Source organism: Nothoprocta perdicaria, unplaced genomic scaffold (assembly GCF_003342845.1).
Source record: "Nothoprocta perdicaria isolate Ctin4 unplaced genomic scaffold, notPer1 scaffold_55, whole genome shotgun sequence".
NCBI lineage: Eukaryota > Metazoa > Chordata > Aves > Tinamiformes > Tinamidae > Nothoprocta > Nothoprocta perdicaria.
In genome coordinates, this window is record NW_020455810.1 from 3,335,526 (window position 1) to 3,362,555 (window position 27,030).

General features: G+C 36.0%; 1 protein-coding gene across 1 annotated transcript in view; it reads left to right on the forward strand.

The window, feature by feature from the left end:
• SEMA5A (semaphorin 5A) overlaps window positions 1–27,030 on the forward strand; it is a 246,129-nt gene that overhangs the window by 209,985 nt on the left and 9,114 nt on the right. Inside the window, exons 17-20 of the mRNA XM_026048536.1 lie at window positions 4,405–4,630; window positions 12,273–12,491; window positions 21,604–21,774; window positions 25,238–25,393. Of these exons, the coding sequence (XP_025904321.1) occupies window positions 4,405–4,630; window positions 12,273–12,491; window positions 21,604–21,774; window positions 25,238–25,393 (772 nt within the window). The remainder of the gene's footprint in view (window positions 1–4,404; window positions 4,631–12,272; window positions 12,492–21,603; window positions 21,775–25,237; window positions 25,394–27,030) is intronic.

Genomic DNA, 27,030 nt, shown 5'->3' on the forward strand with positions numbered 1-27,030 from the left:
GATAGCACCGCATTTCTGCAATGAAATTAAATGGGGTAATCCTTCTTAAAGGATTCCTCCAAATGTGTTTTTCAGTGCAGTATGATAAAAACTCTGTCTTTTGATTCTTGAAGAGATAGTTGTTGCATTAGACCTTCATGAAAGGTATGATTTCATAAATAAACAAAACCATTATAAATGGAAGCTGATTTTCTCTTGAGTTTTGTTTGCTTGAGGGAGCTATCCTTTCTTTTAACTACATATGCTCTTAGAAGCTCAAAGCTTGAGAGATGGCCCAGAGATTTAGGTTGTTATATATTTGAGCCCTACTTTGTCCCAAGTGACACACTAGATCATTCAATTTATATATCAGTAATGTTACTTTCTACTGGTGTCTTAACTTCTTAAAAATTAAATATTGTTGAGGGCCCTAGCATACTGAAGTTTGACATCATGCAACAAAAGACAAAATATGTGTAAATATTTCTAATCAATAAGTCTATTTAAAAATTCTGAAAGAATACTTGAGATTCACATACCATATCTGCTTGCATTTCATTGTTTTTTAATGCTGACTTAGCTGCTTTATGAAGATAATCTCTCACAGCAGCAGATGAGAAATAAAATCAGAGAAGAAAAGAAATAGTGTATTCAAAACAGGTGTGTTATATACAGTAAAGAAATTATACAAGTGAAGGGAAGTTCCTCTAAAATATGTAAATATAATGTAAATGGGAATAGTGAAATCTGAGTTCTGTTTTTGTTGATAAAAAATGTATTTAAAATACAAATAAGATTTCAGCTTCTTTTCCTAACTGAATCTCAGAATGTCACATTGCCTGTAAAGATTTTTGGAGCAATCATTTAAATAGGAGAAAAAGTCTTAGAGATAGATTCCTAAAAACTTTGAAAAAAGTGGTGATGTAGAAAAGAGAAAAAAAAAAAATGGAAGTCTTTCTTCCACTGCTTCCAAGTGGAAATATTAGACTTCTGTTCTACATTTTAGAATCAGTCTCTTTCAGCTTAAAATAAGATATGGTTTGCTAATATTATATTTTTTGTAAAGTAATACAAATAAAGTCTAAGTAAATCATGATACATAACATATTTCTATTCTTTTTCATTATGCACAGGAAGCAATATTACTTAAACACAGAAACAAAGTACATGACTAATAGTATACTCAATCTTATGTCATTGTAAAGTAACTGAATTTTAATTTACTATGTCTTTTCTTACATTCCTGTCAATATGCTATGTGAGAACTGGATACTTTAATTTTAATAGTGTTAGTTGATTTGTTTTTAATTCTTTTTTTTTTCAGTCTACTTTTAGTAGTAAGTGTTTTGTCATTTATATTTTTTGTGATTTAATAATTTCCAAATTCAATATTTTGCCAAATAACCCCCCCTACATGTTGAGCTATTCTCAGAAATCTAGTCTTTATTGGGTTTATTGCATTTCTGTCTGCACTGAAAATTAGCAAATCTCAACTGATTAACCCACAATAAAGTACAATATGGCGAGTTCAGCCACAAAGCAGAACACTTCACTGCTTATGTTTTTCTAGCTCTTAATGTTGGTTTCCTGGCTCAGTGGTTTCATCTGAGGCATTGATACCTGTGTGTGACGTTTTATTATTGAATCCATCATTCTAGCTGCTTAACTTGCTTTGGAGAGTGCCACATGTCTGAAATCCCGCTTCTGTAATTATTCTAGCATTGGATAAAAAGCAAAGAGGAGCTGAAGCCTTGGAGTGTGCTCAAGGCTGTTATAGAGGCCTCTCAACCTGAGAGGCAAGGGTCAATGGACGCTAAGTCTGCAAGTGGCACTGCTTATTTCCCAACATTTCCTAAAGTCCCTCCTGAGCAGGCTAGCTAGGCACTGGTAACAGATACGTAAAGAATGAGTACCTGTGTGCTGTTCTTTAGAGCAATTCTTGATAAAGGAAATTGAAAAAAATAATTAGAAAAGACCAACTGTGAGTATGGGATGCCCTGTTCACGAAGGCAGCAGGTGGAGCTCTTGTTATTGATGCTATGACACCTTGGAGTTGCCCATTGGTAGAAAGCACATGCGAATTTTCTCAAGAGAAGGATTATTTAATACTGTGGGTATTCTCTGATAGGAGTAATCTTCATGGACATTTGTTTCCCTTGATTTTCCTTACCATATTTAGCAATGTCTTTCTTTTCTGCGTTAGGCAACAGGATAAGAATATATCAGGTCTTAGAGTGTATGTAGGGACCATATATTGTGAAGCCCATTCATTGCTAGTAACCTGTCTTTCTAGAATATGTGAGTTATCAGTTCATCTTAGAAATGTGTTAACAAAGTAGCATTAAACATGTTAATTCGAAGTTATCTGGTTCCTCCATTTATTGTTTTTGTTTGAAAAGCTGGTGTTTTTTTTGCTTATTTCACATGCTTATTTCAACTATCAAATCCATATTGACTTCAGAAAGACTTCCAGTTTCTAGCAACTTTTCTTTCTGATTTGAAAAATAACAATACAAAAAACAATAGCAAAGAAGAACTGAAGCCCTTACATCATTGTGAAATAATTATTAATATTGCTGAAATTGCTTCACTGAATTATTCCAGTTTATATTTAGTATCAACTATATCTGGTAGCAACCACATAAAAAAAAAAAAAAGAAAAAAAGCTTATATTTTCAGGACTTCTCCCAGTCATTGGAGTTTTCTAGGACGTTTGTATTAGCAACAAAACATACTTTAATTTGGGAAACTAAATATATGGAATTAAGAGGGCAAATGTTAAATGGATTAAAAGCTGGCCCGCTGACAAATTGAAAAAAAATGTGGTGTTAATAGACAGATATAAATGACTGGGGAGTTTTCTAGCAAGATCTCTTTGGAATCAATTCATGGATCTATAGCACTTAACATTTTTATTAACAGTCTAGACTGTAACATAATACGTGATCAGGAGAACTTGACTGTGACATAGAGATTGTTGTAAAGAGTGTTGTTGTAAATAATGTTGTAGATAATTACAGAAGCTAATAAAATATGTTTTAATATTGCCAAACACCAATCACTTGTGTGGAATAGGAAGCTATATGGAGTTGTAAAACTGAGATTGAGGGGAAGACTAGATCGTCAGAGATAATTGGTTCTACATAAGCACTTTGTGCAGTACTCTGGAAGGGATAAGCATTAACACAATAGATGTCTATATTAAAGTGAGACTACTGAGGGGGATAGGGTCAAGTTCTTACCTCTGTATGCTGTGTTGATAGGAGTGCTTTCAAGTGAGAAGTCAAGTTTTGGTTTTCAGTCTTAAGATCCAAAAATAGGGCAAAAGGGAGACATAGGATGCACAGGACCTAGAGATCAGCTTTTATGCGTTATGAAACTTAAAAAAAAATGCAGCTTTGCTTATTACTATATGGGGGTATTTGATGTGAAAAGTGCATTTATAGGTGCAGGACAGGGAGCTCTTTCAGCATTGTTGATAAAGGAACAGCAAAATTCGGGAACTGGAAATTTAAAATAGGGAGGAAAATGAAGTATTACTAAATAGACGAACAGCCCTAGTATGGATGCAATCAGTGCTAAATATATGTCTAATATATTTTAAAATGTGTGTTATGGGGAAGAGAGTGAGTGTTTGTTCTAAAAGATGCATTATAATCCAGCTGTTAAAGTAGATTATGGAGGAGGAGGATTCCTCCTCCATATGGAGGATCCTATGAAGGATTCAATGGAGGTGAATAAGTAATTGGGAGTGTAACCTGAGTTATTTTAGGGGTCCTTCTAGCTGTCCCTGCGAAGTCACTGTTATGGGTTCACAGAATCACAGAATGATCGAAGTTGGAAGGGACCTCTAGAGCTCTGCATCTCCATCCCTTTCTCCAGCGGGAAAAAAGAGAAGCAGGAAATTTATTAACCATTGAAACATGTTTATATCAGCAGAAGTAGGGATAACAGAAGAAGGAAACTAAACTATTAAGTGTTATTTTTATTGTGTCTGTGATTTTTGGTGTCTAGAGGAATTTAAATATATATAAAATATTATATATTTTTAAGGAACCCTTAGAGGAAGGGGTCCTCTGAGGATCTCTAAGAAGTTAGAGGTAGAGAGATCATTTCTAAATTGCTGTCCCACTGATGACTACTACTTTTTGCCTTCTATGATTTTCCAGTGTGAATTCATTCTGGAGAATAGCTGGAGAATGCTGCCATGTACCACATTTGCTGGATATGGTCCGTTCCCTCCAGTGCATATCAATCCATAAGGAAGTTACTGATAGTGAGTCTGGTAATGCTGGGAACATGCACCAAAGGGAACTGTTTGGCAGCTATTGGAAATGGAGAAATATCAGTGAGAGTTTCTTGCTGGTTGTTTATTGTTTAAGGTAACGTTAAACGTTTGCTCTCATTCTGACCAATTTCTTTCAGGAATATCAACCATGTAACACCAATGCCTGCCCAGAGTTAAAAAAGACGACTCCTTGGACCCCTTGGACTCCGGTCAATATTTCAGACAATGGTGGCCACTATGAGCAGCGATTCCGATACACGTGCAAAGCGCGCCTGCCTGACCCGAATCTGTTGGAGGTGGGGAGGCAAAGGATCGAAATGCGTTACTGCTCCAGCGACGGCACCAGTGGCTGCTCAACAGACGGTGAGCAGAGACGGAGTGGCTGCGCAAGGCCCCTGGCTAGCAAAATGCCTGCAGTGCCCTCTAGAACACAGGGTGTAAGCTTTGGCTGGCTGGTATTTTGCTTGGCAGCATAGTAAATGTAAAGGAGGGCAGGAGGATCACAGAATCACAGAATATTCAAGGTTGGAAGGGACCTCTAGAGATCATCTAGTCCAACCTTCCTGCTCAAGCAGGCACACCTAGAGCATGTGGCACAGGGCGGCATCCAGATGAGTTTTGAAGATCTCCAGAGAAGCAGACTCCACAACCTCCCTGGGCAGCCTGTGCCAGGGCTCTGTCACCCTCACAGTGAAGAAGTACTTCCTCACCTGGAGATGGAACTTCCTGTGTTTCAACTTATGTCCATTACCCCTCGTCCTATCGCTGGCCACCAATGAAAACAGCCTGTCCCCTTCCTCCCTGCATTCTCCCTTCCTGAACTTATACATGTTAATCATATCCCCTCTGAGCCGTCTCTTCTCCAGAGAAAACAGGCCCAGCTCACTCAGTCTCTCCTCATACGAGGATGACGATGGGGAAAGTACTTTTTTATTTCTTCAGGGCATAGCTTAGTCATTGATACTGATGAGGCGTCTTTAACCACTGTGAGATTTGCTAGGTTATTTTTACATCCTTTGAATTAATCTGCAGTCGATGTCTTGGTGGTCTAGCTCTTGGAGAAATTCTTTCATCTCCTCATGTTCTGGTTACATTTTACTTGTGAGAGTTTTTGCAATGTTAAGGTATTTTATAAGTATTTAGCTGGAATACTTAGAATGGATAATGAATATAACTTTTTGCTTAGTAATTCTTGCTAAAGTAATTTACTCAGTAAGGTAATAACTGTCAGATTCATGCAGCCTATGAAGTGGGTAATATCTGTTATAAAAGTTTATATTTTGCTATTGCCAGCATTTTAAAGTTTGGTTTGTTACTAAGATGGAAAAATCAACTCCCCTAAAATGCCTTTTAAATCTAGATGCCTTTAGATTTGAGTTATTTTATTTCTGATTTTTTTCCCTATTAGTGACATGTAGTTTTGAATAATTTATATACACATATATACACACAAACCAAGTATAATTGTACGTGTTATATATAACTATAACTACATACATATATGTCATCATTTCTTTATACATACATACTTATATACATACATACTTTTATACATACATACATACTTTTACATACATACTTATATGTCATCATTTCTTTATATGACAGTATTTCGTTTTATATTATAATTACATATTTTAATGAAATACAGATACTTAATTATTATAGCTCACTAATTATTGACCTACTTTCCATTTATATACATTTCTGTGTCTTCACAACACCCAGGTGGGCTAGAAAAAAAAAATAAACAGAGAGCACAAAAAAGAAAAGATTTCTGAGACCTCAGACTTTGTAATCCTCAATATTTTTTTGGACAGTCAAATCCAACTATTATGAAAAGCAGTGTTAAGCATCTCCTCTTTATCCTTTATATGTTTTTTGATTAATGTGATCATCTATGCTTCTTTGAAGGCAAGTTAGTAAATGTTTTGCAAAATTAATAACAACGAACCAAATTAAATACTAAAATAAAACCCCTGGCCATCCAGATAAGGATGTTAGCCGAACTGCAGTCTCCAGTGTTTATTTGCTAGGTCTGAGTAATAAAACAGATTTTGGTATGGAGCAATTGCTGTAGGAAGTGCTTCCACTATTTTCCTGTTTTCTTCTAGATTAAGTTTAGCATTTAGCAAAGATATTACTTTAGTAGTAATGATTTTTGACCAACCTTTCTTGTCCTCCTGAATCATGGTGGCAAAAACATTTATGAATCTTTTCTGAAATTTTATGAGATTAATGAGAAAGAGGATATATATTTTTAGCCAGATAGCACTGAATTGAGAGACTTATGAAAATAATTAGAAAGAGATCTACAGAAGAATTTAGATATCATATATGGTAGAACTGACAGCTGAGATATCCTCCCATAAGGGATGGAGCATGTTAAAGCAAATGCGTTCAGTAAACAGTACCTCAAGTGCAAGAGCAAGTGCATCTTAAATCACATTGCTACACGGAAGTTAATCATGGAGACACCTTTCTCATCTATGAACTCATGATCATAAGTCCTTTCTCAGAGTTGGTTGTGTATGCTGACCCTTTCTTACCAAATATAGTGCCTACTTTTTGTTAAATAACATGTTGTATTCAGGAAGAGTGCAAGAGACAAAGGTGTGGATTCAAATGCATTCTTTGCCTGATTATCTTGAATCTTGTCTGATTTTATTTTGGCTTCTGAACACCAGATTCCTGAGAGTTCTGGCATTGGAGCTTGTTTGTTGCATCTTGCTGAAGCCGCTATTTTGCTTCTTTTGGAAATAATCATTAGTCAAAGGTATGAGAATAACTCTGTTGCCTAGTAATTGGAGTGTTCATCTGAGAGGATCTTTGCTGACTAATCCCAGTACTACTGAACATTTAAATACTTCATATTGAGTAGCTGGCAGGGCAGGAACTAGAATACATCTATTCATTCTTCCTAACAAGTGCCTTCATACCTGTGTCACAAATTTGTGCGCATTCTTTGACTTTTTCATTGGTCAGTGAGTCTTTAATTATTTCATGAATAATGAAATTGCTTTAACAACTACATGGAAAGGCTAGTACCAAATATATTCTCTTTGGGGCTAGAGGTATGGGTGCAAATGCCAGAGGGCAAAGGAAAGGATCAAGCCCAGCCCTCCAGTGTTTCAAGTGCATGTATTAGCTCATATGCTTTTGAATAGAGGAGTTACTGTCATGTTTCTGGTAGCCATGTCTTTTTTTCAGCCTCTTTGCTTAGGTGTTTTCTGATTACAGATGTCAGACCATTATGGAATGGAATGGTCAAGAGATGATTATTTTGGTTGGTCAATATGATGAAAATTACTGTCTCTAAACTATGGTCTCCAGGCGTACTTTCCTGATCCCAGATTTGGTTTTTGGTCCATACACCATGCTTCCACTGCTGCTTGATTTCTTGGGAAGAAAACACATGTGATGGTGATGATGATGTAGTATAGCTGTAGCTTTAAGAATAGAAGGATCTCACAAAGAAACATCACAACTTACTTCATCCTCACCAGAGCCTGCATACCATGAAACATTCCTTTCATTATCTTCATGTTAAACCGTTACAATTTTTTGGCTTTTATTGAAAGATTAATGCTAGTGAGAGTGCTTGATGTACCTCATTACCAATGTCTTCTGCAAAGATCGGATCTGTTCTTTGCATGGGAGAGCTATTAGTAATTTTCTCATTTCCCATAATCTCCCACTTTACAACTATAGTCATGCTTTTTAAAACAGAAATACTTTCACTGTCAGGCACTAGGAAATTATACTTTCTTTGGATTATGAGCTGAGAGGTAGAACTTGCCAAGAAAAAGAAGAGGACTATTGAGTATAGTAAAGCTTCTACTGGAAACCAATCAATCAACCAATCATGCAGTAGCTTTTGCACTCTATAATCATGATTCTCTGACTGATTTGAGTCGGAGGAAAAAAAATCCATTTTATGTCAGCATCTGAGTTTTTTGTGTAGTGCTCAGCTGGGAAAGGGACAGACATTTGAAATAAATGAAGAGAGATTCTGTAGGCACAGCTTAACATGAATGTCCATATAGTCTAGAACTAGAACAATCTAGTGCATTACCATGGCCTTTAATATGTGCTTGTGAATTATGTTAGATATCTACACCCAACATACTAATTTACCCTCCTTTTTCAAAGGACATAGAAAAACACAACTGCAAGACAGAATTCAGATTCCCAATATTTTACTACTTTCACTATACCTAACTTAAAAAATATATTTCTTTAAAAAGCTGAGTTTTAATTTTGTCTTAAATTCTAGTGTAGTGGGCATACTAAAGCCCAGTGTTACCCATAGTGTATTCAGTATGTAGCTGAGAACATAACATCTATAATATTCTGTAGCTGGGAGGAATACATGCTGTCATATTATCTCTTGTCCTGTCTTACTGGAGCTAAGATGACTTAATTTGAGATAAGAACACAATAAATTGTTAAATCTGAATTTGGTAAAAAATCTTAGCTTGACAAACAAAACCTCTTCAGTGGAACTTTGAGATTAAACACACACAGAAAAAAATAGATGCAAGAACTAAAGTTCTCCTCATAATGTGGAAATCTTCGCTCTGCAAACTGCCAGCCTTTTAAATGTCATCTTTACATTGCCTTAATATTTATCCTCTCATAATGTCACATGTGGGTTTTCAAAGCTTATTCTTTAGTGATACCATCAACATCTTCAGAAAACAATCTTTGCTTATCATGTTGCCTGCTGCATGAAAGTCATTTAGAAATGATTTAGGATACTTAAATCTTAGCTCCAGATCATCTTTTCCTCATAGTCATGATTCTAGGCTGATTGATTAGTTGAAATTTATTCTCCTGTTCTCTTATCTGGAGCTGTATTCCTTAGCTGGAGACTAGACCAGAGTATTATTGTAAGTGTAAAAGCTTTGTTGATGGTTTGGCTTTGTAACATAAGACATTTAAGAAGAGTGTTTTACTGAGTGTCAAAAATAGAACTCATCAGGAAATGTTACAATTTTTAAGAAGAATCGTGTCCAAGGCACAGAACTTTCACACTAACATTTCCAAACAAGGTTATTATTTAGTGATATTAAAAGACTAATTTGACCAAAGAAGTATTGCAAAATAGTTGAGACATTGTCAAATAGTCTCAGCTTAGGTCAGAATTATATAGTTTAAATAGGGAAACTTTGTTCATTATACAGCCTTGCTGTTGCTAACCACTAGAAAGAGGAAGTTGGCAGTGAAGCCATGCTAAGTTCCGTGTGCCCTTGTCCGTACTAAAGAATGAGTAAGCACTTACAATGAGAGTAAAATCGTTCATTTAAATGTTTGTCCGTATCTCTATCCTGCTGTCTTGGAAGCTGATGGTTTGGTTCTTCTGGCATAAAATGCGTGATTTTTTACTTAACCTTTGCAGTACTTGTTTTCACTTATTGAAAGTTTTGCTTTAGGGAAGCACAACTGCCTGTTTAAAGTCCTACTGGAATGAAGTCATTAAATTCCTTTTTCTAACCTCAGAGTATTGCAATTAGCAAATTGAGTGCAACTTCCAAACAACTAAAATCAAGCTTGTTAGGAAGCTAAAAACACATATAAAACATTATATTCATTCACAGAGCTTTAAATTGGCTATAGACTAACCAACGGATTCACAGGTATTACATAATGCACTCAGTGTACTTTAAATTGCTTCTTTTCAGATTTCACTTGTATTTCCTTAGATGAGGATTTAATAAGGAGAGTTCAGGTGGTATGTTTAGCAACCAGACTTTTGCTATTTTGAAGCTAAGGGCACTGTCCCCTGCATTTTCTGCTGGTCAGAGACGTTCACCTTGAGTACACAGAAAAATACAGAAGGCTTAATGTTCCTCTCTTCTGACTGGCACAATTCATTTTCTGTTGTTGGAGGTGGACGTTGAACCTCTACAAACTCAAACAGGTAGATGAAATGGCCAGCAAGAATTCAACACTTTCATGAGAAAAGTAGGAGTCCCTTTTATAGGTTCATTCTGCTTTATCTGAAGGATTCTGATGGTCTCTCCACATATCAGGGGAATTCTATAATTTGGAAAATGGATCTAGAATCTCTTCACAGTGTTTCCCTATTACAAGAAATTGTAGGTAACTTCTGAATAGAATCAGCAAAGGTGGTGACCTCTAGGTAGAGTTTTTGGGTGTAGGAACTGAGAGGATGCAGGTACAAGTCTGAATTTGTTCTTGAATAGTCTCCTCTTTAACAGAGGAGATAGATAGTTCATGTCTACTTTCCATAAGAAGCCTGTTGAAACTTCACTAGGCTCAAAAATATTACATTTCTACTTTTTTTCTTTTTTTTTCAATATTTCCATTTACTTAAATATGACACTATATATACAGAGTGCAAATGGATCTTGATATTTTTAATGATCTACAAATTCTGTCCAAAGAAAAACTTCTATAAATCCCTCTATGAGCCTCATATAAATTGCTGTAAAACTGTGGAAAGGCTGACCCTGTAATAAATTTTAAATGTCTTAGAAAGAAGAAAACACAAGCAAACAATTGTTGCTGACCAAAAGACACACTAAAAAGATTTGATAAAATGTTCCTGTCTTGGATGATGTGGAGCTAAAACACCTCAGAGGCTTCCCACAAAAGATTCTTGCCCCTTCATCCATTTCATATTGCAAGAAATCTAATATGACAAATAAGATTACACATTTTCCTTAACTGAAAAGCTTATCCTATCCCATCCTGATAAAGTGCCCTCAGAATGTTTTAATAATGATATAAAGAGATGTATGCTGTTTCATCCAGAGAAGGCCTGATAAACCAGTCTTAAGAACAGGTTTGTGTTTGCACTACCATCAATTTATTAGCTAAAATACAATGATTTGAAATTCTGATATTGAAAAAAATATATTTGTTTTGGTCTCACAGTTCACCGTACATGTAAACTGGACATTTTGTGACCAACACAGAAACTGGCAAAAAAAACTCTTACAGAGCTAGAAATTAGACCTGTATTTCTAATTTCCAAACTCTTTCTTTGCAGTCTGTCACATTTTGGATTTGAATCTGTGTCATGTTTCTTGAAATGCTACTTATAATATCTGTGTGCAATAGAATCTAATTCAGCAGAGGAACATATTTACTCACTATTTCTGCTGAAAGATTTTACCCATTTCTAGTCATTTTAATACTAATCTTTTCACTGTTTTCTCATAAATCTCAACAGTTTCTTCTTATCAAGTGTGCATGTGATGGTAACCCTTATGAATGTAAACTGCTTTGACAACAGCAAGAAATCCCAGTCATATCACTGAAATGTGGAGATAATGCTGCAGCTCAAGAGTTAGGCTGCATGTAGTTGAGGACATCTGTTTCCCCACAGGACCAAGCTCAAGACTGACATTCTCATCTTAGCTGCAAAATGTTATAAGAACTCGACCCAGGACTACATCAAGGCATATTGGACATATACTCTGAACAGGATTCTGTGTGTTCACAAATACTGGTCCTTCCTTTCTAGGACACTTACCCAAGTCTGAGCACAACAAGTGCTAGTGGAGGCAGGATGATCAGGTGGATAGAGTACTGCATCTGTCACTGGCTCCATGAATGACTCCAGGCAACTCAGTACTTTTTGCTATGACTGTTTCTTACTCTTCAAACCATACCTATATAATGTATGTATAAACAGATCTGCTGATGACAATTACTGGGTAGGAGATAGGTATTTTTTATCATCCTTGGGTGGCACAAATTGCCTGAAATTCACTCACTATTAATTCCAATGCAGCTGTAGAACTTGAATGAAGAAGCTGGATCCCACTCTTCTCTGAAGTGAGCAAATGAGTGGTTATTAAATTTCCTTTATAGCAGAGACAAAACTAGAATTTGGTCTGTGAGTTTAAAGGATGTGATTCTCTTTGTCTTCTTACTATTAATAGCCTAACAGTAAATTTGAAGAAGAAAAGATTGGTTTTTGGGGGAGATGCTATTTTAATTCAGTATTATTTTCTCAATCATTATTTATTAGGGTTGTCAGGAGATTTCTTGCGTTCTGGACGATACTCTGCTCATACTATCAACGGTGCCTGGTCGCCGTGGTCTCCATGGTCTCAGTGCAGCCGTGACTGCAGCAGAGGTATACGGAGCCGCAAACGGGTCTGCAGCAATCCCGAGCCCAAGTATGGGGGACTTCCTTGCCTCGGCCCATCTCTGGAGTACCAAGAATGCAACATTTTGCCTTGTCCAGGTAAGAGTCAACTGAAATGAGAGAAGGATATGAAAATAATAGATCTTATTTTCAAGGCTGGATCTTGCAATAGTTTTATTTGCTTGTTTACTCGTGTGTGTTTTTCCGTTTGTTTGTTTTTAAAATAAACTGTAGCACAAGCAGCTGATTTTGCTGGCCTTTTTTATTTCCAAGGAAACAAATTAGCCCATTTCAGCTGAGCTTGCCAAGAGTCTACACAGAAATTTTGATGATCATTTGCTATATTAAGAAACCCAGTTATGGTAATTGCTTATAGCGGTGAAACCTGTTATATTTTATGTTGCAGAAATATTTTTTATCTCATCTCAAGCATGAATGATAAAGGATAAGTATCAAATGGAAATGACTTTGTTGTTGTTGTTGTCTTTTCAAGAAATCGTATGATTTGGCCTCTAGCAAGAGGGATATTCTTATGTTTGCTTAATAATGTGTTAATATCAACTGGAATCCTGACAACTAGTTACATTTGTGATGTAATTGAATTTGGGCAAGACGCTGACACAATGTCAATCAGTTTATCAGCAACAACATAAATGTAGCTATGTCTTCTTTCACTTGAGATAGGTTGATTGTAAAAATGTAACTTTTTAAACATAAGCGTTAAGAAAGGAAACAAAAGTTATAAGAACATTTTTATAGCCTTTAAATATAATTTTCATCACAATGGTTGCTGAGGCTGCTGAATTAAATTCTTGCCAGCTTGTGAGCATACATCGTTGATCAAGTAAGGTTTTGGACAAAACACCAAAATAGCTGGTATCTTAAATAGACTGTGAGGTAGAGGTTATTCTTGGAATCATGATCTTCTCCTTCTCTAATAGATGTTTTATAATTCTACAAAAAAAAAAAAAAAAATTGCAAGTAAGACACATGTTTTCAAGAACAACTTTGGATTATAAACCATTTCTGTATCATAGACTTTTGGGAAAAACGCCAAAAAAAACTTATTTCTAGTCACTTCTCACCCTTCCTAAAGCAAACATGCAAGTTCGAAGGTTTTTGAACCTTGCAGAATGCTTTACAGAAAATAAAAGAAGAAAGATATGAGAGAACACATGAAGAAAAGAAAGTGCAATTGGAATACGAAGGGAGAATTCAAGGTGTAGAAAGTAATTAGGAATGGTGGAGAAGCAGAAAAATAATGACTGAAGGACTCAATAGTTCCTTCAAAAGCATACTTTCTGCTTAAGTTCAACCTCAATAATATGTTTTGAAAGTAGAGAGTGAGGTGTTGTCTACACTGTCATGTGAGAAACCAAATCTCCACACATTTGCACAGCCCTATTGCATGCTATAACGAAATCTCTAAAATGTCCAGACTTCTTGTTTTTCCCTTTCTATTGATTCTTGAATCAAATGTTGTGTTGGATTTTTTTTTTTTTTTTTTTTTTTTTTTGAAGTTAAAATAAGTTGCCAAATTTTCAGAGTGGTATTGAGTACTTTTATAACTAGTACACTGTTACATTTTCTGAAGGAAACCAGTAAGAGACGTAGCTGGAATATTGGAGTTTTATATAGAGACCTATGTTATCCAAATAAGTCAACACTCTAAATTGAAAGCATAAAATTGTAAGCTGGAAGTTGAAGTTGTGTTCTGTATCCAAATTATTTGCATTTCAGCTGTCTCTGGCTTTGAAAGTATTTTTCAAGTTTGGTTAGAACAAAATGTTCTTGAATCAAGCAGGAGTACATTTAATATCTTTCTTAAGAGACAGATTTCTTTTTTATTTTTAGTGCAAATTGGGTTTCAATAAAGATGTACATCTTATATGAAGTATTTAGGTGTAGCCTTCAAGGAATCACAAAGATTCTCAGCCACAGATCTACAATCTGCCAGTAATTAAAGTGAAATATAGGGACCCAAGTAAAATTCTCAGATAATTCTGAAGGAAAAACAATGAAAGTGGCAGATGTAACTGATTTTTTTTTCTTTTTTAACAAGGGGAAGTAAAAAAATTCAGGATAAGTCTTATTCAGAAATTCAATGTAAATGTGTAGAAAAGAAGTAATTTTTTTATTGGAGAGGAATATTAATCACATTGAAATGTTCCGTTTTCTAGGTCCTAGTCCCAGAAAATTAAGTGGATGGATAGAAATGGAGAAGCATTAGGTTGAATTTTATGCATTGTAGACAATCTGAAGTAGATCCCCACATCTATATTTCTTCACTGAGAAGATACGGGTAAAGAGCCTTTGGTCTGACTGACTTGACAGACAAGGCAGATGGACATGTAGTGACCAAGTAGGAATAAACGTTTCAGTCCCTTCTCAGCACTGTGGACATAGATATAAAAACAGGGACTGTGCAGAGACTGACCCCAAACCTGATTTACTGACTAGTACTAGAAATAAAAATACAATTAAAAAAATGCTTTGCAAAATATATCTGAGCCATTCTGAGATAAGCACAGCTTCACATGCTCCCTTCTTCTACAGAACTACACAGTCTGTAGTCTGTGCAGTCTTTAGGCTTTCAAAATTATTCAGGTTATTAAGAAGGAGTGAGATGGCATCTGTAAAGAAACATTTCTGTTAATAAATCCAGTCTCAGGTTCTGTTTGTTCAACTATTCTGCTGACGGCCTAATGATACATCTGTTATCAGACAGGAGCAAATCCTTGTAATTTAACATGGTGGTAAAGGTGAGTGATGGGGAAATATGTTCAACAGTTCTTAAGTCCTGCTGGAAGTTGATAGGACTTTATGTTTCTCAATCATTTAAGTTGGGCTCAGTGCCATTTGGCAGATAGGAAGTGCTCTGAAGGACTGATGCAATGAAAAAGACCAGCGTAGCAAACACCAACTGTACAAGACTCTTATATGGTTAAGTATCTTGTACCTTAGTTTTAAATGAGCTTATTAATACCCAATAACTTACTATTTAATGTACGACAGGATACCATAAATTACAAAAAATACCAAAGCTGTCTAGAACCTGAGTCAGGCAGCTACTTTTAAATTTTTCTGCAGTCTAAAGGAGAAGAAAGAAATGGCAAGACTTTTCCTACTCTTAGCAAAGTAAATGATCCATTGAAGTGTGCGTTGGTAGGAATCACTGAGCAGATTACTTTTCGTTCATTATATTTGAAGGGTGAATATATGATTAAAAATTGAATAGTGCCAGAAAGGTGCCAGAAATTGTACTCAGGCCACGGAATATAATTTGTCTCTACTGAAGAAGTCTCAAAGTGATCCCCTATACAGTTTTGGCTGGGGCTAACTAGCACTTTCCCAAATAATCTGCAGAAATATTTTGGGAGTTCGTGTAAGACAAGGCTGGTCTCTATGGGACCAACTGCTTTAAAGAGGACTCCTCCTCTTGGACTCTAGTAATATGGGTATGCTCTTCTGTGCCAGATGGTGTCTGTGCCAGCAGCAGGGCTTATCCTGGGACAGATATTACCAGAGTATTTCATGAGGCTGGATTCAGGTGCTTGCTCCACAACCTCTGCTTAGAGATGTTTCAAACGAAGCACAGGGAGATTATCTAGGGAAGTTATCTAGGAGCAAAGACAGCTTGTCTCAAGTTTATAGGAGTCTCAACTCCTATTTCAATCTATTAGACCACTGTTCCTCTATTTAGATACTGTAATAATTAGCAAAGAAAGGAAAAGAAGTCTTATCTTTTCTGGTTAAGTGCTTTGGTAAGATCAGTGGAACTTGGCAAAGTAAATGAAATCTGAGAAACCAGGTATTGCTATATCTACCAGGAAAATAATTTGGGGGAATCTACCGGTATCCTCACTTACATTCTAGCATTACCATGTATGCATACTTCACTTTTCCAGCTGCCAACACATAGCTGGAAAATCTGAATACAGTCGTGCTGTCATTAGTGTCAAATAGATATGTTTTTTAAAGAAACTAACCCACCAGTTTCAACTCACTGAAAATAAATAAATAGATAGATAGATAGATAGACAGACAGATAGATAGATAGATAGATAGATAAAAGAATCGCACTTGCACTGTTGTCTTGCAGATCATGTTTGAGCTGTATGTCTCAACTCCTTTTTTTATGATTCAGAGATACAGTGAATAGGGTTGAACTGGCAAACACTGAACAGTCTCAGGGACAATGAAGATTTGTGAGCACTCACTGACATTGCTTTTTTGTTTCAGTAACTAGTATGTGGTCAATATGGGAAGAAAGGAAGCTGTATATAATAAGTTTTTTTTTAATCTTTTCATCTGAATAGTGAGTCAATGTGGAGATTGTGGGATAGTTATAAGAAGTACATGATGAAGCAAAGCAGTATGTGAACGACAAATTCTGTCAATTTAAGAAGAAAAGTTACAATTACTAACTGAAAGACTGAAAATATTAATAACCAAATCAAAGGAATTCTGTCCTGGCTTACAGTATCGTAGACTTCCCCAGTTGTAACTAGATCAAAAGACAGCATTTTCTTAGCTTTGTTATGTCTTGTTTCTTGTTGCTTTTTCTTTTTTCTTTTACTCTCCTTCTCTTTTATGCTTTTGCACATAAAGGCACTTCCTGAAGTACCTTAATTAGGAGTTTAAAGCATGTCTACATGATCATCTGTGAGTGAGCTTCTGTTTTCTCTTCTCAGATAGTATTGCTGGCTCAGAGAAAAAGGACAGTTTCTATCTTTGATTTTAAGTTACAATATTTTGTTTGAGACTTCAACTAGTTGCAAATTTTTAATAGTTTTTTTGTTTGTTTGTTTGTTTATGACATTTTTGCTCAGATAAAAAGTAAGTTAGCTGCAGGCATCTACATATTGGTAAATGTGTTAATAGCAATGAAGAGTTTCAAATATCACAAAAGACCCTAAAAGACTAAGTTATTTATGCAACTCCTGGAGCCAGATATTACATGCTGATTTTTTTTTCTTTATTGCTTTTACTGTTTTTCCTTCCGTTTTCTTTCTTTTCAGTCATCATTGGCCATGAGAAAACAGAATTATGTTTAAAGATATAGACCAAACTTATTCTGCAGTAACATCCTGAATCAGGGGAAAAAATACTGAAGTGTCAAAAATGCTTGTCTCTGAAGCCCTTGAAATCACTCCTCATTCATTGATCTGTATAAGAGTCTTATATAGCAAGTGAAGAAAAAGCTGAACTGCCCTTTGGAAGTGTCTGTTTCTCTTTTTTGCCTCCAGCTAACTTAGGTCCTCCTGCTACAGACCCAGTTCTTGTTCCGCTGTGATAAGAAGCATTAGTTTGCTTCTGTGTTTCTCCAATGCACTGAGTTCACTTATCAGTTACATCCCACATTACTTTTATTAATAAAAGTAAATTATAGCGTCACAGATACAAAACTTTCAAACTTGGATGTAAAAATTGCGCTTTCCCACAGTGGAAAATATGCAGCAATGTCCCACTGGAGGAACAAGAGAGATCAGTAGGCTAAGTGCTGTGCAAGGGGGTGATCTCAAGGGATCTGGAAAGCAGCTGCACTGTGGTAGGACTGTAAGTTGCCCAACAAGATTTTGCTTTGACTCATTCCCTGGGAACGTAAGGGACTGTTGCCCATCTGTATGCTTGCCTGCAAATGGAAAAGACTCTGACTTCTCTCAATATTATTTATTCTCTTTTGCAGCTGTCAAAAACATAAAAAGTTCTAAACTTAACACACCAAAATAAACAAACAAACAAACAAACAAACAAACAGGATTCTTTTTTGATATGCACATTTGAAGTGAGACAGGACAGTATATGAGAAAGCCTTCAGTCTTATGTCTTATTTCTGTTTTCCATGAAAGCAAGGAACATGATTATGTCTGTCTGTGTTTTCCTCCATCTTCTATTAAATCCCAAGCTGTATACCAGGATATCCAGCTCACCTAAAAGTCTCTTGTAAATTCTCCAGTAGTGTGGATGTTTTATCACATCCCCAGTAGTTTTTGTTCCTATATGTGTTCTCTCCCAAAGCATTCTCCTCCTCATAATTTTTCTTTTTTCTTTTTTCTTTTTTTCTTTTTTTTGTTTTGTTTGTGTATTTAAGTATTTATTAACCAGAAGAACAGTCAGGCAAAAATTGTCTTTTTTGGGAAGATAACACAAAGGAAAAACCACTATTTTCAAGCAGCCTGCTTGATGAAGAGGCCTCTTCAAAAAAGAGACCCAGCTCAGGAATTGCCAGGAAACTTAAAGACTGTAACTTTCATTGTGGAAATACTTTAGCTACTTTCTTTTGTCCAACAGCTTGACAAAAGTATTTTGTAAAAAGACTGTAGTGACTGCCTACAGTTTTCCTTGCTGCTCTTTATTTTTTTTTCCTACAGGAAGCAGAAATAACATTAAGTAGTCCATGACAAAATGACAAAAAAGAAAGAAAAGTTCAAAACAGATGGTGCTGTGTTGCTAAGCAACTTTAAAGATGAAAGACACCACAGAGTTCTGTTTAGGTTTTATAAAAACTCAAGTAGTAAATACCCACTCCTTTGATCATCTTTAACTGTGGTGATGCTTTATCATCTTCCTTTGCTGTGGAGGAAAAGTTCTGGGAATAAATAAAACAGGTAATTATGTTGGGTTTTGGAAGGCCTGGAGATTTAGAATGGTGGTCTATTATTACATAGTAAGAAAAACAGTTATCATTGTACCATCTAGCTCAATTATGAATAACATTCTTTATTACATTACACCTGTCCTTTCCCATCTCCCTCATTGATCCATTTATCCCTTTACATCCTAAGGTATATCCATGATACCTGTATTTGTGGGACATTATGGGACATTGGAATTTTTAGGTCTCTGTTCTTGGTTGCTTGTGACCATTTCATATGTCCATATGAAATGCAAGCATATTTCGAATCCTTTCTATTAAAATAAGTCCATTGATAAATAAGAAGAAAGTGTGGGAGATCACTGTCTCAACAAACAATACACAGTATCATCTACCAGTCCTATCAATCTTAGACTGTTAGTCTACTTCTTGAAGGTGTAAAGAAGGAAGGGAGAGAGGAAGGAAGGATGTTTTAGAAACTAATCTAATATCTCATGAATTGAAGAGTTAGATAACAGTTTCTGCTTTTATCTGATGTCATTACAAAAGGATAAAAAATAAAAGGGATGCAAATTCTAGGTAAGACATACCATGTCTTAAAGTTATAAGTTATAAACTTGCATTTTTGTTTTATTTGTGTTGAAAACAAGCAAACTATGACTTTCTCAACTTCTGTAATACTACATTAATAGAATCTTTTCAGGCAAACAGTCAAAATATCATGATTTTTTTTTCCTGGTGGTTATATGAATAAGGGAATGAGTCAGACACTGTACCAAGATGCAGTCTTGTTTACCATGGGTGGTGTAAAGCCCATATATTTGTATAGCTAGATGACTCAGCTGAGTTTTAAATGAATATATCCTAGAAAAAAAAGGCTAGCAATTTATTTCTCAATATTGGAAATAATTTATTTAAAATTAGATCCTTTATATATGGCACTAAGTTCCCCAAATCCTTTCTGTCCAATTAGGCTTTTCAAAAGCCGGATATATTAATTCTCACAGTTATTTCCATTAATGTTCTTGGCAAGGAAATGCCAAATTTATGATTTTTTAATTTACAGAATAATATTGTAAAAACTATACAAAATAAAATGTCAGATATTCAACAACTTCACTTTCAGGATCAGTTAACTAATTGTACTAAGTATGCACCAATAAGTTATCTGTTTGATTTGTACATGGGGATATGAGGATGTGCTGTATCTGAAATTACATACTTAAGTGCACATATAGATTTTAATATGAAAATAATCACCTTCTAACTCATTTTTTAACAATTTCAATCTTTGAATAGATATTATTGTGCTTGACTCACTAGGTTCATATTGATATACAATGCCATCAAAACAAAAATGTTATTTGTTAACATTTTACAGTGCCTCTGTCTCAGATAATTTTAGTGCAGATAAGGAATGGACAAGTTTTTTGTACATTTTTTTTTTCCTAATTTGCCAGTGTCAGTTTAATTACACACTCTATATTGTTTTTAATAAATTGCAGACACATAGACGAATAGAAACTCACTTTTTGTTTACGTATGAAGAGGGAAATGGATAACACATTAAACAGAGATTTGAAAAGGAATTCTTTTTCTATAGGATTTGAATAATTTTACAGTTTTTAATCATTAATGAAAGAAAATGAAAATACTGAGAATCTTTTGAGTGGATATTCTGTATTTAGGAGAAGTAAATCCAACTTGGTCATGTGGCTGCGTATTGGAAACCTTTGGCAGATATGCTGCAACACGGCCTTAGGTACCAGAAATATGATCTATAAGAACAGAAACATGCTGCAAAGGAACCAGTCAAGTGTAGGCTACAAGGCAAACGCTCAATAGCATCTTATCTGTTGACCAAGTATCAAAAGCTTTTTGACAAATAGGACACTTGTAAAATCCAGTCTGACTTTCAGAAAAGCTTTATGAAACCTCAAACCACAACTGCAAAGCAATTTGGCTAACCTGAAGCAGTAAATAACAGTGAAAAAAACTCTTGGTGTTTCTTCAAAAAACTGTATTTGGAGCTTACAGCAACAACTTCATTTGATCATCCTTCTATTGCTTTTTTGAAAGGGCATCATTCTGCTATAACTGGAGATGTGTTAAGATTGTAACATTGTATTGGCCCATCAAACCCTATACTTATAGAAACTGAAACAGTTTGTGGAGCCAAGACAATCTCACCTGAGTTTGGGAAATAAAATCAGGTTTACTCAGATTCTCTTATATATTATTGGATTAAATTTTATTTATAACTGGAAATTTTGGGGGGACTTATAATACTTCTGCTAAATAAGTTCTGGTATTTTTTTTGCTCACAAATGAGGAAAAAAAGAAAAAGCTTTTTGGACATTAAAACTATTGGGCTATCCCTCTGAAGGTATATTATATGGATAAGCAACATTGTTAGACTTCCCAGTACACCAATGGCTTCATAACAATTTGAATTTATTTGTGCGGAGTAAGTTTAAGCCAATCCATAGACCTCTGTTAGGTGGGAGCTAAAAGGCCATGAATTATATCTACAGGATATGAGAAAGGCAGACTGGGTTGTATTATCTTTTTACGTACCAGCCTGCAGGAATATGACATTTTGTGTCTTTGCAGTTGATGGAAGCTGGTCTTGTTGGTCGTCTTGGTCCAAGTGCTCAGCAACTTGTGGAGGAGGGCATTACATGAGAACCCGCTCATGCACAAACCCTGCTCCAGCATATGGGGGAGATATTTGCCTCGGTCTCCATACTGAAGAAGCACTGTGCAACACACAACCATGTCCAGGTATGAGAAAAGAACCAGCTTTCCTGTTCTGCAGAATGGGGCATTTACAGTACTGCACCTTTTTTCTTTTTCCTTAATCTGCTGTTTAGTTAGCAAGTTATCTTTCTCCTTTATTAAATGTAGACTGAGCTCTTCTATGCTACACTCACAGGGAATTCAGTAAGAGAAGAATATCGCCTATTGGACACCACCTCATCCCCAGCAAGCAAAATGCTGAGGCTGCTTATTTAACAGTATGAGTATCACTCTTTCAAGTGTATATTGTCTTATATGAAACCTTGATTAAGCCCTCTTTTCATATAAAACCAAGAACAAACCAAAAAGATCTTTGCAAAATATGCTATTCAAATTCAGATGTTAAGGAACAGAGAATTATCTTTTTAATGACTCTAAAGTGCTTAGCAAATGAAATGTGTCAGCTCTCTTACTAGTTATATAATATTACAGATCATGACTTTGTAACTTGGATTTGACAATTATAAAAAGCATCAAATTTGGGGGAAATTAAAGTCAGAAATAGAGAGCAAAAGCATAAAAAAGAAGGTAAAATCATGAGTGAAAAGACACTGGGAAAATTTGTTTTCATTTGTTGCTGATCATCAGGTTATAGGTAACAGTAAAAAGAAGTGCCTGCAAGCAATTCTGTTACCACGTTGTGTTACTTTGCTTCACGGATGGTTTCTAAACTGCATGGCAGAAATTTTCTGTTCGTATGATGAGGTCATGTACAGGAGAGCACTCTCTCTATTAGTGTGAATTTCTGGATCCTATTACCTGTGCAGAACTGCAGTTTTACTTATTTTCCTTTTCCAGGTGCTGCATAACTTGCAGCAGAATAGAAGTGCCTACTTGGTCAAAATTAAAACTAGTGTAACACTCTGAAAGGGGTTTAAAAAAGGAAAATACAAATTGATGTTAATGGCTTGATTGTTCAAAACAAGTAGTGTATATTTATGCATAGAAGTTATATAGCTGTCTTGGGATACTTAATGCATCCCAATGCATATTTAAAGGTCAAAACTGGAATGCTCATTGTACTGGTATTATAGCTATTTCTCTTGTGCATATATTTTCTATCAGCATTTTTCTAGAAATGACAACTTTCAAAAATGTGCAAGTAGTTCTACAGCTTATTTCAGCCTGTTAACCAAATTTTGGAACAAATGGGGAAGTTGCTTTCCTTCTGTTTTAAGCAGGTGAACACTTTTGTAAAGCACTGCAGTTTCAGAGTGGAACACTCGTCTTACGTATCTGTGGCATTTTATTTATCTTTCAGTCTCATTAAAAATTTACCATATGTTTTTGAAATAACCTGTCTTATAACTAGCTGTGAGAATGAAGCCCTTGTTTCATGTGCAGAAACTGCCTCACTGCCCTTATTTCACATTGACAGGAGACACAAATGACCCCAGTGCTATGCATGATCCAGGTTGGACCTATTCTTGCATCCTTGCAGAGTGATTTTACTGCGATGCGGATCATTACCAGTGATTACTGCTGCTGCAGATCTGGGAATACCATTGATGACATTTGCTGTTTGAATGACATGTTTGGTACAAGAAAGAAATATCAGTGATACTAGAAACTGATGTATAGCACATGAATACATATGAAAAAATAGAAATTATTTATAAGGTTTATTTAAGTGATGGAAAGGGAATAGGTTTCTTGGCATTTGAAATAGTGCTTTTTTGACAAAAATGAAATTGGAAAAAAAAAGTAAAAATTTGCAAAGTCTTTATACCATGGAATTTTGAGGATGTGGAGAACTAATAGCAAAACCAGGTGAAAGTATGCACTTAAAAGTAGTTACTGACCTATGGCTTCACCATACATCATTTTTTTAATTATTCTTCATTTTAAGAGCTGTATCACTGTATGTTTGTGTTTTTTTTTTTTTGTTTGTTTGTTTATCTGAAGAAAGCCCCAATTAATATGAATGTAATTACTGCACTATTGGTCAGTAGTGGTTTATGGACTGTTTATCAGTATGCATAACCTGTTGAAATAGTGTCTGTAATGTCCCAAGTTCAGCAAATCTTATTTTTTACAGTAATTACTGCATTGCAGAGAAATACACTCTGTCCTTGAGCTTCTAGCTCACACGTGCAAATAAAAGATAAAGCAGCTGAGCGTTTAGAAATTACGCTCTGCATGAAAGAAATTTATGATCTTATAGACTAGTGGCCTGATATTTCTGAGGCACCTTCTTCACCCAAAGGATCTGCTTGATTTACTGACTTCAAAGGCTAGACAAAATGCTGAAAGCAGAAGTCAGGACATCTGAGTAAGCCTTGCAATGTTAAAGATAGAAAGTAGTGCAGAGTTAAATACCTTTACAGTGCTCTCTCTCTTTTCTGTCCTTATGACTTTTGCAGAGAACTCAGGAGCAAATTGAGAGGAGCCTTAATGAGCTGGAAAAAAGAAAATGGTGTGAGGAATCTGCATGAAGTGCAAGAAAGTCTTGAATACCTCAAAGATAAAGAGATCAAAGGGACGGGACAGGATAACTGAGTCTGCTTAAGTGCATACAAGAGGCATGGGGTTGACCTCTCCATAAAAGGGACAGATAGTGACACACTGACTGCCCATGCCATGCACTTGGGATTCCAGCATCAAAGGAAATGGTCCTTGCACCACTGCTGGAGACTTTCCATGCTAAAGCTGTTTCAGTCTGCCCCGTCCATTTCTCTTTACTATGGCATTAGATTTAGGTTTAGTTTTAGCCTTTTCCTGTAAGATTATGGGGAAATTAATGTGTAAGTACAAACTATGTATGCTGGATCTGTGTCATGTATTGAGATGCCCGAGTAGGACGAGACTTTTCTGATATGCCAGCCAATTCATAAAAAATGCACAAAGTTTTACAAGGTTTCAAATTACTCACAAATTTCTCTCAATGTTCTTCAATCTAATTTGAATCAAATTAGGCCAGTTTTTTGTTTTGTTTTGTTTTAATGGTTTAATTGTAAGAGAAGTGGCTTCAACAAGCTCACAGCATCTCATGGCACTCGAGTGAATTCACTTAAATGTTCTGAGATCACAAAGACATTGTCTGGTATGAAATAAAAATGTCTTAATCAAGTTCACATAGGAAGTGGAAGAAATCCAAAGAAATAACAGAAGCTGTTAATGAACCATACGTGACAGAAGGAAAAGAACAAGATCCCACCTGAGATATAAAGGAGCCTCCTCTATCTACAACTACGAAACAGAACAGAATAAAAGGAAAAAAAAAATGTGTCTGCAAGATACTATTTTTTTTCAGTAGAACAAGTATCCTCTCTTAGGTTGTGCGTACATATTTCTCTAGCTATTTTCTTTATGTTGCTAACTGTCCCTGGTTGCTTTGCAGAAGCTAGGGGCTAGGCCATCTGGTGCAGAAAGATGAAACTTTTTGCTCTCATCCCATGTGCTTGATGCATTTAACACCACTACATGTCTCTCTCTCTGCCCATTACAGACAGCTGGTCGGACTGGTCCGAGTGGTCTGAGTGCGACGCATCCGGAGCTCAATTCCGCGTTCGCCAGTGTGCTATCCTCTTCCCCGTGGGCAGCCAGTGCTCTGGGAACACCACGGAGACCCGAGCCTGTGCTTTCAGCTCCAACTTCATACCAGGTGAGGGCCAGGTTCTCCATTAACCACGAGGGATATATTTCAGAACATTTCAGCATCAGGGTCAAATACTTCCTCCTGCTGCATTGTGCAGGGAGCCAAGAATTTAAAGAGAATTTGCTTTTTCTCAACCTTTTTTTTTCTGGTGTGTTCTTTAGAGCAGATGTTGCTGGATGCAGTCTCTTCATGAAGATCTGTTGGGAATTTCATTACTCACTATAATAGCATTCCCCAGGTGCCTTCCATTCTACTAAATAAAAAGGGGCGGGCCTGACAATAGACAGCTTGGAGAACTCATTTACTTTTTATTTTATAAATTTTATTTTATACTTTCTTTTTTTTGGGGGAGGGGAAAGGGATGGTGGTTCTGATTGTTTTTTGAGATTCTGGAAATACTACCGAAATGGTCCTGTTTTTTATGACCTACATGTTCAAAGCTGGATGCACTGCACAGTAGTTATGGAAATCATTTCACGGAATCCCTTACATTAATAGCTGCTTAGAAAGTTAAATACTGTCAGCTGTGCTGCAGATTCATTTCTCCTATGTGACCACTCAGCGCCTGATGGACAGTCATGACGTGCATCACTCCACAGTATTTTTTGAAACTCAAGCTCAAGTTCTTTTCTTTGTATCGCAGCAGTCATTGAAAGGTGGACATGTTGCCCTGCTGTTAGCAATCATCTTTTCATCTGAGTACTTACAGAAAAACAGTAACCTATTCACAAGCAGAAGAACTGACATTTTCATGTATCATTTGAAATAAATTGTGTTTACTCAGCACAGCAATCTTTTTCTCTGTGACAATGTTCTACAACACAGTGCAATATTACAAAGACATCAACAAATATAACTTGCCTTTATGAACGGTGCAGAGACAATATGAAAAATTTCTTTATCTCACAAATATATTTTTCCTCTAAAACAACTGCTGAAGAATCCAATGTGAAAAGAATAACTCCTATGTTGTATTTTCTGCATTGACTCCGGGTTTCAGAGAAACTTGATTAATAGTCACATTCTGCAAATGCTCCACTTAATTCAATTTAAGCTCTACATCTTGTTCTGGAAAGTATGCATTTGCAGGGTCTGAAGTGGGGATTGCCAGAGGAATACGCAGCAGCCATCTCTTCTCTAGGCCTCCTGGTTTATTTACTGGTTTATTTGCTGCTCACCTTGGCCAAAGTAGCTCATTTTCTTGGTATCTTCCAGCTCACGTTCACTCCGCTATTAAATAATGGTCCTCAGAGTTCTTTCCGCCCCAAAGTCTCCTAATTCATCTCACTCCTTTTCTCAGCTATTGCCCCAGCATGTCTGCTCTCACATTGTTTCCTCCTCGTCCTGCCTTCTTTCAATGCAAAATTTTCTTTTTCTCATCGTTGCGGCTACTGTGTTTCCAGAGTTAATCCATGTTAACATTACCATGTAGATCCTTTCTGTCTTTGCATCCATCCCTCTCTACTTTTTGTTTACACTGTGATTTAACTGTTTCCTTAGAATATTTCAGAATATTTCAGAATATTTCAGAATATTTAAGGTTGGAAGGGACCTCTAGAGATCATCTAGTCCAACCTTCCTGCTCAAGCAGGCACACCTAGAGCATGTGGCACAGGGTGGCATCCAGGCGGGTTTTGAAGACC